The 15,229-nt window shown below is 44.5% G+C and overlaps 1 protein-coding gene across 1 annotated transcript in view; it reads left to right on the top strand.

The window, feature by feature from the left end:
- The window catches only part of ANXA4 (annexin A4), a 75,165-nt gene that overhangs the window by 26,137 nt on the left and 33,799 nt on the right, over nt 1–15,229 (top strand). The window contains exons 2-3 of the mRNA XM_006151284.3: nt 5,387–5,437; nt 13,385–13,472. Of these exons, the coding sequence (XP_006151346.1) occupies nt 5,429–5,437; nt 13,385–13,472 (97 nt within the window). The 5' untranslated portion in view covers nt 5,387–5,428. The remainder of the gene's footprint in view (nt 1–5,386; nt 5,438–13,384; nt 13,473–15,229) is intronic.

The following is a 15,229-nucleotide window of genomic DNA, read 5'->3' as shown; positions in this document are numbered from 1 at the left end:
GGGGCTCCCTTCTTGCCAGGTGCTGTGACTGCTTTGGCTGGTGTAATGGTCTTCTTGGATGGTATGGCAGTGCCTTTTTGCCTGGGGTGACTGCTGCTTTCTTGACAGGTGAGGCAACTGCATCCTTTTTTGTTGGAGAAACCACCACCATCTTTGCTGGAGTTGTGGCAGCCTTCTTACCTTTTTTCTGAGGGATGATAACCTCTTCTCCACTGCTGTCATCTTCATCTTCTGGCATTTCCTCATCTTCACTGTCTTCTTCTACCTCCTTTGGAGGAGGAGCCATTTTCAGGGGGTCACCTTGATTTTTACCAGTCTTAAGGAGCTTCACCATGATGGCGGTTTACGATGGCAGAGTGTGTGGCGGGTGGGTGGTGCAGATGAGTCTTGAGGAACTCCAGCGACGTTGATGGCGGCCGCGAGCACTGAAGATCCCGGAGCGCTTACGATCGGCGGCCAGCTACAGCTCGAGACGCCCTAATTTCTCTTTATGAATCCACTGTAAATTATCTCCATACATTTATGTAATCTTACCTGAAATAGGTTGAGCTTATTTTTGTTCTTACCTAACTGCTGTTAGGATAGTCCTCATTTAATTCCTAGTTTTCTTTCAGTTCTCTAAAACTATGTCTTAACAACTGAAGGAGCCCTATCCCAAGCCCTAATCGTAGAGTTTCAGTATTGTTCAGAAGTCGCAATTCTCCACCCACATGTTGCATAACCCTTAGGTTTTCTTAGACATCGCTAAAAAACTTACCACCTTCAGACTTTATCCGTCCATCTTGAGGGTCATTTGAACCACTCCAAAACACGAATATGGTCACATTTTACAGATGTGAAAACTGAGGCATTGTTGCTAATTAGTTTGCCCCATCAGTAAGTTGCAAAGAAACTTTTAAAACCCTGACATAAAGTCTGAGTCATTGTGACCATGGTCCTATTATTCAGTTGTGGCATTGCAGGAAGTCCTTCAGAGAGAAAGCATAAAGGAGTCAAGGAAGCTGAGGTGGCAAAGGACTTCCTGCAGAGGATCTGCAGAGCATGGCGCTGCAGGCCAGGTGGATAAGGTGGGAGGGCTTTTTTAGGGAGAGCTTCATCCCTTCCAGGCTGATCAGTGTTTGCCACTAAAAGGCCTACTGTTGTGAGGGGGACGTGGTTCTTTCTGCTCCCCCTCCTCTTCGCCAAGAGTTATGGAGAACTAACTAGGTGCTAGGCTCTGTGCTAGTAAGCCATTGTGTGGACTGACTTTACATGTATCATCTGATATCTAATGTGTGAAAAAAAATAACTTAAGAGTCTACTCGCTTTTTCTTTTAAGAGAGATGTTTTGGTATAGGATATGTGCACTTGCCAGAGAGAGAGAGAGAGAGAGAGACAGAAAGCGATAAATCAAACCACAGTCCCTTCTCTTTAATTCTCCTCTCTTGGGCGCACATGTGCATGTGCCTGCTGTGAGGTTTTTTTTTTTTTTTAGAATTATTTCATTTAACTTTATTTATTTATTTATTTTTTGACCAGAGAGGGATAGAGGGAGAGAGCAAGAGAGCAAGAGAGAGAGGAAAAGCAAGAAACAGGCTGACAGGTCCAAGATTTCAACCACAGTCGGCCATGTGGGAGTCCAGCACCCCAACACTATGGCACCTGCCAGCCCCCCTGTTGTGAGTTATAAGCCACCAGGTCCGGGACTCTAATCGCAGTTGACTATGTGGGGGTCCAGTGATGTAACCATTATGCAATCTGCTGGTCTCAAGAGCCTACTTATTTTATTTTTTTTTTTAAGAGATTTTTGCTATAGGGCACATGAACTCGCCAGAGAGACAGAAAATGAGAAATCACCACCTGGAGGGATGGCCACACTGCAATCCCTTCTCCTTCATTCTTCTGGTATTTGGGGCATGCAGGCACACACACCCAGCATGAGTTTTAAGCCACCAGGTTCAGGGCTTGAACCCGGGCCTACTACGTGTGAGTCCAGCAATGTAACCACTACACCATCTGCTGATCCCAAGCCTACTTATTAACATAGGGCTGAGAACCAAACTGAATTCAGGCACACTGAAGGCGATCCTGGAAATCTCTCGCCCCTTGTCTCTGAACCATCTTTGAGCCCATTTCTCTTCCACAGTGTGGGAAAGGGCTTTGCTCAGATAGCCCATGATCAGCCTGCAGATCGGACCTCTGAAGGAAAAAGCAGTAATGTTTGGTCCTCTTCCTGAGGTTTCATCAACTAAGTTCCTGTCTCAGGTTGAGAGATAAAACATTGTTAGCACACCTTGGTCTAGCCTCTGCGGCACAGCAATAATGCAAATGAACTTCAAGGCCGGAAGCCATAAGGCCAGCCAGGGGTTCAGATCCCATGTTAGGTGTGCACATGGACACTCAGGATCCTAGGGAGCTGGAGGGCTGACAAAAGGGGATTGTGGTATGACGAGACTCTGTTGAGGTTGCTTCTCTCTCTCATATATGCGTGCGTGTTATCTCATTATTATTTTTTAATTGCCAGAGGGTGTATATGTTTTCCAGAGAGGCAGAAACAGAGGGAGAGAGAAAGCATCCCCTCTACCATGAGGTGTGGTCCCCCTGCAATCCCTTCTCTCTCTGTCAATCCTGTCAGGATTTGGGGCACGTGTGCATATGCACCCAATGTGTTTTCCAAATCACTAGAGATACAATTTGAACCATAGTTGGCCATGTGGGATTTTGGTCCCTTCACCAACAGGCCACAGGGCTGGCCCATCTGCTCTCTATCATTATAAAAGAAAAATGTCAACACTTGGACAGAGTTTTGTCACAAGCTGTTGTCTTTCTCACCAGCCCATCCAGCTCCCAAGGAGAATTATTTACTCACCATTTCCTGATCAGAACCCACACTTTCTTGTCCCCATTCGTGACTTTGGTCTTTCAAATCACCCTGAGATGGTAAAATGTTGGCACAGACTATTCAGGACTCCGGGGATGATGCATGTCCACATAATCATCCTCATTTTGGCTCCAGTAAATTACTTTTGTTTTACTTTGTCTCTACTTTCCATTATAGGTTGACTAATAAAACAATCAGAGTACCGTATTCCGCATTCATTTCTATAATCTATAATGTTTAGAAACTCATTTGGTACTAGAAAAACTTTAATATATATACAACAGCTGTCTCTATATAAATGGCCTTATGCTGTGAGCTATCCCCATTTCAAAATAAAATGACCAGAAGTACCCAGTTTTCAAATATGAGACAGTTTTTCCTCTAGTGAAAATGTTTCTAGCTCGGTGAATGACTCTCAGTATTTCCAGAAGGCTTTGCTCAAGCAATCTTTCCACTTACTAATGTGGTGAAAGGGAGTGGAAATGTTCATATTAAAGGTTGCTTTTCTGGAGAGCTGACCCCTTTCCCTGCATCCTCACTTGGCATGTATTCAAAAACTACATGGAGGCGAAGAGAAGGCCCTCGCTCTTGAAAGCCGTGTCTGCCAGGGCCGTCAGCCGGTCAGCGGCAACTCAGTTCGACTCACACATACGTTATATCTAATGGAGAGTGTGGGTGCGTTTCGATAGTTCATATGATGTGGGTCGGGGTGGGACACTCCAGAGTAAGAAATGACTCAGGCTCAGGAAAGTCTCAAAAAGCTTTGCTCATGGCTTTTGTTTCACTTCTATCAATATTTAAAATTTATTCTCTCATCAGAGAGAGAGAGAGAGAGACAAAGAAACAGATGCAGAGAGAGAGAGAGTCAGAGAAAGACAAGCACCTTCACCAGGTTGTCATGCCACTTTCCCCTCACCTCCCAACTCCCTGACCATCCAGGATCAGGGTCATGCCCCAGCTGTACAGGTTGACCTGAGAACCAAATCCCAATCTTCCATAAGGCTTCCAAGCATTGCTGAGCTTTGTGCTACCGCCGTACCTTGGCAGTTGGGCCTGTTCACCTTATTCTTAATAACCATTTAAATATTCCCACCCTGCCTAGAGCAGGCCCTTGATTCTCTATGCCTTTTCCCGTTCTCTTGTTATAAACCAAATGGTTTTGTTACCATCTGTAAGGTATGTAGGAGGAAAATGAAAGAGCAAATTCAGTAAGGCTTTCTGAACTTTTGGTTTTGCAGCAGTAAGATTATATGGAGTGAGGGGCCAGCAGTTGGTGTAATGTTATGTCGCTGGACTCCCATGTAGTCGACTGCAGTTTGAGTCCCGGACCCAGTGGCTTAAACTCATGCCAGGTGCATGTAGGTACCTGCCCCAGATCCCAAGAGGAGAATGGAGGAGAAAGAATTGCAGTGTGGCCACCGTCCCGCCCCCCACCAGGAGGGTGATTTCTTGCTTTCTGTCTCACTGTCTTTCTGGCGAGTGCATGTGCCCTATAGCAAAAACCTCTCTAAAAAATAAAAAATTAAGATTATATGGGGTGTCCATGTAAAAGGGTCCCATTAACCACAGCACTTTCCATGACCTCTGTCATTAACAGGCATATTCAGTGGATGACTATCCCAAAATCACAAAACCAGTCCCACATGGCTTGCATAGGAAGCGTACCAGCTGCTTCATCTGGGCGTTAACGCTTGGCATTTGTAAGGGAGTAGGAACAATCAATCCTCCCTCTCCTGGTAAACAGACCTTGCAGTGGCTTTTGTTCAGTCCATCAGGCTGATGTTTCCTCTGAGTAACCACCTGTGTCTGGATCACACAGCCAGCTCTGTCCCACAGTGAGCTGTGGGTCCTGCATCAACCCGAGCACACTCTTCTACTCTGCGGCATTCGGGACCAAAGACGCTGCCCCTAACTTCGTTATTTTCACAATCCATCTTCCTGATGATAGAGAGGGTTCTGAAAACTAAGGACAAAGTTGAACATTTAAGACAGGAGCTTGAAGAGAACAAGCATCTTTAGTCCCCAAATGGTGGCAGTGACAGTAGGCATTGGGAAATGAAGAATCCGATGTCAGTTGGGCTGTTGGCTTGTCATTACATGCCCACACATACAAACGCGCACATACAAGCACACACACACACACCAGTCTGAGTGGAGGCTGGGGTGCTATACTTCTCCCTGATGCAGTTGGATTGTTTTTTCTGTCGAAGGAACATCTCTTCTGGTCCTTGACAGCACACCGTTCAGAACCTGTGTCTGGCTCGAGTGTGAGCAATGATGCTATCATTTCTGTAATGTGGATCTCCCAGCAGGAGAGCAGGTGGGGAAGGATTTTGCTAGTATGATAAACTCGGCTGTTCCAGCAGGTTCTCTTTAATGATTAGCCTGGCCCTCGTCTCTTTGGCTAATCAATAGCTGACCTTTGGAGGAAGTTGGGTGTCATTTCATGCAAACTGCAAGTTATCCTGATTAATGTTCGTAATGCCGTCCCTCATCACAGTCATTGTCCCTTTGCTTTTATCACAGAGGAACTTCTGCCGGAGCGACTGAACTCTGCTCCTGACGGTCATGGCCATGGTAAGTGGTGGAGGGCCTCACCTTGGCTTGGTACCAGCCACAGACAGGTACGAGCTGTGTACTCAGGGACCCGACTGTTGGTTTAAACAAAGGTTGTTTGCTCAACAGGGGAGGGAGGAGGACACGAAGAGAGGAAGGAGAAGGTTTCTTTTCTGAACACCATTTTAATTTCTTTCAGGGATGGTAACTTAACTTTGAAAATGAATTCAAAGACAGATTTATCTAAATCTTTTAACCTCTTGAGAATATAGAAATACATGCTGTAGTGTTTAGGCAAATAAAAAGGATAAAGTAAGAATTCTGCAGGTTCTACCACCAGGAGATGACTACTGCAAATGTTCTGGTGTGGCCCCATTTCTTCAGGTTCATCAGGACAGGTATTTCTTAACCATAGGGCTTGTCATCTGCCTTTTGACTGTGATCAGACTCCTTGGTACTTGGTTATCTGATCCTCGGACAGACATGGAATTGGATCCCTTTACAAATTCCGTAAAGTTCAGCACTGAGGTGGAAGCTGAGCCTCTTAGCTGGCCATCTGCTCTCCTTCTCCCACCCAAATAAAGCTTCTGAGGAGGCAAGTGATTCTGATCCCTGATCTTCCTGGAAGAATAATAGAAGTGGAATCTTACACCTGGAGAGGAATTGGAGCTCCCGCCAGCTCCAGATGCCTTCCTTTAGGGAGATGGCTGTATAAAGTAAACTATCTTGAGCAAATAGTAATAAACTCTTACTTATTTTTTAAACATTAGACATTCTAGAATGTTCTTCGTGATCTCAGTTGGTCAAAAGCTTATTCATGTCTGCCCCAAATCTCTTACGCTTTAATTTAAAGTCCATTTCTTATTGATTAGTTCACCTTGGATATAAAGAATATTCAAAAATGTTTGGGGACCAGCAGTTAGCGGAATGGCTATGTCGCTGAACTTCCATGTAGTCGAGCGCGGTTCGAGTACCGGACCCGGTGGCTTAAACTCATGCCAGGCGCGTGTGCGTGCATGCCCAAGATCCTGAGAGGAGAATGGAGGAGAAGGGATTGTGGCATGGCCATCCCCCCTGAGGGTTGATTTCTCACTTTCTGTCTCTATGTCTCTCTCTGTCTTTCTGGTGAGCACCCATGCCCTATAGCAAAAACCTCTCAAAAAAAAAAAAATGTTTGTGGTGTCCCTACTTGGAGCCAGATATGCTATGAGGCCTAGGGGACTTGAAGTGAACGGGATACTGTCTCGTCTCCAGCCTGCTTACAGCATTCCTCCACGTAGAGACTATGACCAAGTGACCCTTTACCATGCTTTCCACTCTAGGCCAATTATCTTAGTTGCTGTCGTCTTTCCTCCTAGAATCTGTCTTGCCATCATGACTGTTATTTATTGGACAAATAAAGAACATGTTTGAAAGAAAAGAAAACATGCTGTAGTGTCACAATATTGAAAATCCCAACTGTTTTATAATTTTATTTTATACCCTCCACATATATAGTGGATTTTTTTTAACTAAAATTTTTTTTCTTATAATGCATGTGTGCTTGCCAGAAAGAGAGAGAGAGAGGAGACAGTGACAGGGGAAGTAAGAAATCACCTCCTGAGGGGATGGCCATGATGTAACCCCTTGTCCACTCTGCTTCTGGGATTCTAGGCACACATGCACACGTGCCTGGCATAATTTTTCAAGCCACGGGGTCCGGAACTTGAACAGCAGCCAGCCATGTGACATTCCAGTGCTTTAACCACTATGCAACCTCCTGGCCCCTAGATAGTGATTTTTAAATAACAGTAATAAGAGCATAAATAAATTTTGCTTTTTTTCCCCCACTTACTGCAGGGAAATGCTTAGAATAAAATGAGAAAATGATAAGAGAGTAGAACACAAAAGTTTTGTATTCACTCTAATCTTATGCTTTATCTAATGTCTATGCAATTGTATATTTATGTTATGTTTTATATCATTTTAACGTTCTTTGTTTTGGTTGGTAGTATTATGAGTATTTTAATTTTCTTTTGGTTTTCCAAATTCACTGAAATGACCATATGTCTTAAAAGCCATTTCACAAAAATATTTTGTAAAGTTTTTTAACAGAAGCATAGTTTATGTATAAACTGTCCCTCAAGATTGCCGTAGATGGATTTTGAGGGGTGTATATACCTATGTAACTACTCCTCTATCAAGCCAGCATTCTGTCTCTCCAGGAAGCCCCTTCATGCCCCTTTCCAGTCAGTACTCACCCTGCTCTCCATCCCAGAAATGCAACCACTGTTCTGATTGTTACTCTCATAGGTTAGTTTCGCCTTTTCTAGACCATTCTATAAATGGAGCCACAGAGTATGTACTCTGTGGTGACTGACTTCTTTCTGAGCAATATACTTTTTACATTTCATGTCCGAGGAACTGCTATATGTTTCCATAGTTTGTTCGTCCATCTCTTCTTGCGTATTAGCATTCCATTGTGTATGTCAACCTTTCTGATGTTTACATCTTTATTATTAATAATATTGATAATATTTCACCATTGTGATATAGCACCTATTTCTAGTTATTCACTTTTGTTCTCTTCTCTTTTTCCTTTGCCCACTGCCACAGTGAGCTTGCCTGGGAAGGAATCTTCAGTCTTCCCAGAATGGTTAATGGTACATTATGCTCTGGAATTTAATCAATGCAGATACTAACAGAACTAACAAGGGACAAATATCTTGATCTTTTTCCTGGAAGAAAAGAGTCATTAAAATGCTAATCAATAAAACGGAACCACTTTTGCCAATCCCTTTATTGATTTATCTTAGGACAATATGTTTAATCCTGTACGAATGTCCCTCAGCAATTCAGTTTGCTTTAAAGGTAAATACAGTGTTTGAGTACCATCCAAAATTTTTCCAATATTGGATTCCACAAGAGCCCTGTGAAACATTCAACTCAGAAAGCTGTCTCATGGTGGGGTCAAAGGCTGCGTAACGTCATGTTGGAATCGTGACAGCGAATCACCAGTTTGCTTACTACTGGTGATCCATAGCAGAAAAAAAAAAAAAAGTTAAGTGCCTATAGTAGTTTCCTAGGGCTGTCGTGACAAAGTACCGCAAACTGGGTGGTTTACGAGAATAGAAATGTATTGCCCAATAGTTCCAGAGGCCAGAAATCCAAAATCAAGGTGACTGCAGGACTGTGCTCCCTCTGAAACCTGGAAAAGAATCCTTCCTTGCTTCTCCCTCCTCTTCTAGTTTCTGGTGGTTTGCAGTCCACCTTGAGTGTTCCTTGGCTTGCTGCTGAATAACTTCATTCTCTGCCTTTGTCATCATATGGCATTTGCCTTGTGCGTTTACCTGTATTTTTTTTAGTTTTGCTATAGAGTGCATGCAGAGAGACAGAGAGATGGGGGGGGTGAGAAATCACACCCCTGGGAGAGTGGTCATCCCGCAATCCCTTCTCCATTCTCTTGAAATTTGGGGCATGCATGCATATGTGCCCAGCATGTTTTTTCAAGTCACTGAGTCCAGGACTCCAACAGTGTAGTCAGCCATATAGGATGTAGCCACTTAATCAGTACACCACTGCCTGCCCCTGCATCCGTCTTGATGTAGCTGTCTTTTCATAAGGACATCAGTCATATTGCATTGGGACCCACCCTACTAGTATAACACCATCTTAATGAATTGTATCTGCTATGACCTTGTTTCCAAACAAGGCCACGTTTTGATGTAAACTTCAACATGCCCTTTTTTTGGGGGGAGATACGATTCAACTGATAACAGTGCCCAAGGAAGTTGGTGTGGTAGATTTCTACTTTCCTCTGTCAGGTGTATGGAGAGTGATGACTAAGTGGGGGCCACCAATCATATCCAGGATGCAAAAGCCTGGTCTTTCAGCAGAGGACGGCTATGCTTTCTGGTACCCAAAGAAATGGATGGGTTTTGTTTGGGCCACAGTGGACCCGAGAAGTCCAGGCCAAGGTGGCCCAGTACAAGGTGGTCCAGCTTAAATCTGCTTTGCTAGAGAATTGCCCTAAGAATACAGAAATCTTCCATTCCTTTAGATGGCCTGTGTTACATCCTTGGATCAATTAAATCATCAGAAAGCTATTCTATTCGACACTGTTTTTGGCATCTTGTACAAATGCTCTGTCCCAGGTTCTCCTTTGACATTATCCCATGGGCTTGTATTGAAGGACATTTTAAGAGACAGATAAAGAGGCTAGCACTGTATCATAGCAGTTGGGTGCTGTGCAGAGGAAAGCTGGATTCCATGTGGTCCACCAGGCTTTGAATCCTGGCCCATTGGTAAAATTGAGTGTACTCAAACATGGGTGTATACCCAGGATCTTGGTGGGAAGGAGAATTGGGGGGAAAAGGATTGTGGCATAACCAGGCCCCACTGAGGGATGCTTTTTCTCTTTCTTGTGAGCATCCTCTGGCATTAAATAAAATAAAATAAATAAATAAGTAAATAAATGAAAGATTAAAAAAAATCTGACTATTATATTTATGAGGGCAATGTGGCTGAAATTATATTTAATAATGATGATGACAGGAGCCCGCAGGTGGCATAGTGGTTAAGGTGCTGGACCCCCACATGCCAACTGCAGTTTGAGTCTCAGACTCAGCAGCTTGAAACTCATGCCAGGCATGTGTGCATGCAAGCCCCCCAAGAGAAGAATGGAGGGGAAGGGATTGTAGTGTGTCCATCCCCCCTGGGGGGGGGTGACTTCTCGCTTTTTTTCTCTCTGTCTCTTTCTGTGTCTCCAGCAAGTGCAAGTGCTCTGTAGCAAAAATCTCTCTTAAAAAAAAATAATAACAGTGATAATAGACTAGTTCGAGTTTTTGTTTTACTTTTTTTCTGGGTTCTCTGCTATATTGTCTGGGTTCTTTCCTATATTGTCCTATTTCATCATTACAACCATCCTGTAAGCTGATATTGTTCCTTCTACACCGTCGAGAAAAATGAAACTCACCCTAGGCCACTCATGCAGAAAGGACTGACAGGATTCAGTCCCGGTCTACCCTGCTGCAGTGCCCTATGCTCCTTTCACTACGTTCTCACTACAGCAGGTGCTGACCACCCTCCTTCCTCAGCTGTGGACAAGCACCATCCTGGTTTTCCTTTGTTCTCAGGAGTTACTCCTTCTTAGTCGCCCTTACTGGCTTCTCCTCTGCTGGGTCTATACTATTGGAGAAACCCAGGGTTATCCTTAGAGCACATTCTTCTCTCTCTCTCTGCCTTTACTTTCTCCCTAAGTCATTTTGTCAAATACTATCCAAATGCTGGTGCATCCTGAAGATATGACTCTGGCCTTGACCTCTAGACTTCCATTGTATAACCAATTGTCCTTTTGACAATTCTACTTGAACGTTTAGTAGATATCCCAAGCATAATATTTTAACAACATAGCAGAACAGAACTAAACCCCACCCCCCACTAACACCCCAAATCTGTCAGTTCTCCAATTTTCTCCATCTGCATAAGTGATACCAACTCTCCATCTAATTGCTGAAGTCGGTAGTGGGGGAGGGGCTTATTAGGGAGAGATTTAAGAGTTAGGTAGGGAGCCAGCAAGTGGCACAGTGGTTAAGGTGCCGGACTCACACATGGCTGACCATGGTTTGAGTTCTGACCCAGTGGCTTAAAACACACCAGGTGCATGTGCATGCATGCCCAAAATCCTGAGAAGAGAATAGAGAAGGGATTGCAGCGTGGCCATCCCCTGGGGAGTGATCTCTCACTTTCTGTCTCTTTGTCTCTCAGTTTCTCTAGTGGGTGCACACTATAGCAAAAATCTCTCTCAAAAATAAAACCAGCTGGAGAGATTTCGAGTTATGTTTGATTCTTTTCTTTCCTTAACTCCCACGCCAGGCCATCAGCAAGTTCTGTCTCCTTTGCTCATAAACATGTGCTGAGTCTGTTCATTTTCATCTCAACTCTTTTACCCTAGTCTGCCTGGCTGCCTTGCTCTGGCTGCAGCCCACTCTTCTGATTTTCTTTCTTCCTTCTTTTCTTTTCTTTTCTTTTCTTTTCTCTTCTCTTCTCTTCTCTTCTCTTCTCTTCTCTTCTCTTCTCTTCTCTTCCTTTCCTTTCCTTTCCTTTCCTTTCCTTTCCTTTCCTTTCCTTTCCTTTCCTTTCCTTTCTTTCTTCTTATTTTGATTTTTTGTGTTTTATGTATTTTAATTGCCACACAGTATATGTGCTTGCCAGAGAGAGAAATCCATACAGGGAGACATGAAGGGAGAAAGGACCTCCGATGGGCATGATCATGTCACAACCCCTTCTCTTCATCTTTCCATCCTTTTGGGATTTGGAATGTGCATGTGCGTGCACTGAGTCGCTCATGTGGGGTCTGGCTCCTTTGACCACTAGGCCATAGAGCCAGGTCTGTTTTTAATTTTTATTATGGAAAAGTTTCAACCTATGAAGAAATAAGCAGAATATTATGAGGAACTGCTTTGTGTACCTGCCAGTAATTATTAACTCGTGGTCGATCTTGCTTCTTCCTTATCTTCATTTACTTCCTCTACTTTTATCATTTGAAGCAAATTCCAGACATCTTATCATTTCATCTGTAAACTACTCTAATATGTGTAAGATGAAACTTCTTTTTTTTTCTTTTTTTTCAAGATGAAACTTCTTAAGATAATAAAATATAACCATAATGTCTTTTTTTTCTTTTTTTGAGAAGTTTTTGCTATAGGGCGCATGCGGTCGACAGACAGACAGAGAGAAACAGAGAGACAGAAAGCGAGAAATCACCCTCCCAGGGGGGATGGTCACGCCACAATCCCTTCTCCTCCATTCTCCTCTCGGGATCTTGGGCACGCACGCACACGCGTCAGGCGTGAGTTTTAAGCCACCGGGTCCGGGACTCAAACCACGGTCAACTACGTGGGAGTCCAGCAACATAGCCATTACGCTAACTGCTGGTCCCACCATAATGTCTTTAGCATACCTAAAAGTAGGTAATTCCTTAATGTCATCAAATATCAGGTAGTGTTCAACTTTCCATTTGTCCCATAGTTGTCTTTTTTTTTTTAAAACTGCTTGATGCAGGACCCAAAGAAGGTTTACACATTATGATTATTGCTCTCTCTCTCTCTCTTTTTAAATAATTATTTAATTTAATTTTATTCATTGTCATTATTTTTATTTTATTTTTTTGAAGTTGACCAGAGAGAGAGAGAGACAGAGAAGGAAAGTGAGAAAAGAAGTTGCCAGGCCTAGTACTCGAACCACAGTCAGTCATGTGGGAGTCCAGTCGACTCAACCACCCTTCCTGTTGCTCTCTGTTTAATCTCTTTTGCACTGTAGTCACCCTCCATCTCTCTCTTTGAATTCTCTTTGCAATTTATTTGTCAAAGAAGTGGCATCATTTGTTAAGTAATGTTTCTAGACTGGATTTTGCAAACTGCAGCCCCGGTGTGTTGTATGTTTTCTTGCTCCTCTACTTCCTGTAAGTTGGCTTGGGGCTCTAGAGTTGATTTGATTCAAATTTGATTTTTTCCCCCTTTTTTGTGGGGGAACAAGATTACTTCCTAGGTGGTGACCACACTCCCCTTGCCAACCAGCTTGAGCCAGCCAAGGTCTGTACTGCTCCTCCTTGGAAGCTAGTTCCAGCCCAGGGCCCTTGCAGTAGCTGTTCCCCTGTCCATAATATTCTCCCTCCACTGCTTTACGTCAGCTGCTTTACGTCTTTCAGCTGTCCATCTAAATGTCACTCCTCAGAGCAGCCCCTCCATACCTGTGTCGTAGTACTTCTCAGTACCAGGGACTTTGTAGAATATTTGCCCGTTTGTTTACTGCCTGTCTTCCCTGGAGCGAGAGCTTCATTCAGTGCCTTGGGAGCGAGAGCATCAGTGATCTGCCATGGTCAGTGCTGTATCCCCGGCATCCGGAATAGTGTCTGGGCCATACTGGGTGCTTAGCAAGTGTTTGCCAGATGAAACTCTGCCACTCAGTCACATCATTTCTGGTACTCAGGCATCCAAAGGAGGCACCATCAAAGCTGCTTCAGGATTCAATGCTGTTGAAGATGCCCAGAGCCTGAGGAAGGCCATGAAAGGCCTCGGTAAGTGTCCTGCTGGAGGTGACGACTTCCTCGTGTGTTGTACGTCACAGTGTCACACGGGAGGGTGCCATGCCCACTGGCAAGCGTAAGTAGGTCTTCCCTTAGGAAAATACAAAGGGGGCAAATTGGCTTTTCAACACAAATTAGATTGGGTGGAGGCGTTTTTTTTTTTTTTTTAAATAAAAGAATTTTTAATTTAATGTACTGATATGTTTGAATTTGCTTTGAATTGCAACATTAAGAATTTCTATAGAGGGAGCTGGTGGCATGGCGGGTAAGGCAGCAAGATCCCATCTGGCTAGCTGCATGTCCTGTTAGTCCTGGACCTAGAGGTTTGAAAAACATGTCAGGCACATGTGTGTGTATGACCAAAATCCTGTGAAGAGAATGGAGGAGACAGGATTGTGGTGTGACCATCCCCGCTGGGGGGTGCTTTCTTACTTTCCCTTCTCTCTATTTGTTTCTCTCTAGTGAGTGCACATGCCCTGTAGCAATTTTTTTTTAAATCTACATATAAAATTTCATAAATGTCTTTGTTTTCTAGTGAGTGCTGGTATGTGTACAGTGCACGAAGTTTACAAAGCACTTTTGCAAACATCATCTCCTCGGACATATGCAATATGATAATGTGACTTAGAGAAAGCGGCCCTTACCACTGCTATTTTAGTCCCATTTTACAGATGTGAAACCAAGACCCAGAGAAGCCAAGTCACTCACAAAGTCACAGCGAAAGGGAGACTGCGCTGTGGTTCTCACGGCAGAGCCCTGTCTCAAACTCAAGCCTGTGAGCCCTAAATCCACCTTCCTTCCTTGGAGTCCCCATTCTAGCTGTTTTGGTGATAGGGACAGCTGTGAGAACGCCAACATGCAGTGTGTGGAGTTGTTTTTTGTTTGTTTAATTTGCGGTAGGGTGAGTGCACTCACCAGAGGGAGACGGAGGGAAAGTGAGAAATCACTGCCCTGGGGAGGTGAGTGGCCACTCTGTAATCCCGTCTCCATTCTCTCGTAGGGATTTTGGACACACATGCACACACACACAGTGTGTTTCTCAAGCTTTTGGGTCCAGGACCCAACTGCATAGTCAGCCGTGTGAGATCCAGCTGCCTTAACCACCATGCCACTGGCTGGCCCTACCATGTGGAGTTTTATGGGAGAAGGCTGGTGGTGTCTTCCGCTGCCCTCCAGTCAGCTCCCAGGGACCCAAGCTTCATGCTGGGTGGGCACAGTCATGGCAATGGGGCCACTGCAGGCGACCCTGGCCTCATCCTTCTTTCCAAGACCTTGCCTGGGTGGACTTCTAGCCAGAGAAATGTCCCCAGTTCTTAGCTGCTATTTAGGGTCTCCTTGAGATCTGGAAAAATAAAAACAGCTGGCCACGAGACTATTTCTCAGTCTTCTTTTCCAAAAAGAGTTCTGTTTGCATAGCCCCAAAGCTCCTGACAGAAAGGACAGTAGCAATAGGAAGTGTTGCCCAAGCTCTGCGGTGGGTCAGGTATGAAGGGCATGCGTCACATGGGTGCTCCACATTCACCCTGACAGCAGCCTGAGTTACTGATGAAAGGCTGAGGGGTAGGGAGGTTAGCCGACTGGCCAAGGTCTCAGCCCTAGTAAGTGGCAGGGTCAGGGTTCCAGGCAATTCCAGATCGTCAGGCTCAGGCAGTCCGACTTCAGGCTCAGGCAGTCCGACTTCAGAGCTGGTGGTTAAGCTGCTGTGCTATCCTGCTGCGCCCCCCCCCCCCACACCACACACCCACACA

The sequence above is a fragment of the Tupaia chinensis genome, unplaced genomic scaffold, assembly GCF_000334495.1.
Source record: "Tupaia chinensis unplaced genomic scaffold, TupChi_1.0 Scaffold000316_1, whole genome shotgun sequence".
NCBI lineage: Eukaryota > Metazoa > Chordata > Mammalia > Scandentia > Tupaiidae > Tupaia > Tupaia belangeri.
Note: the sequence above shows the minus strand (reverse complement) of the source record. Positions and strands in the feature narration are given on the sequence as shown.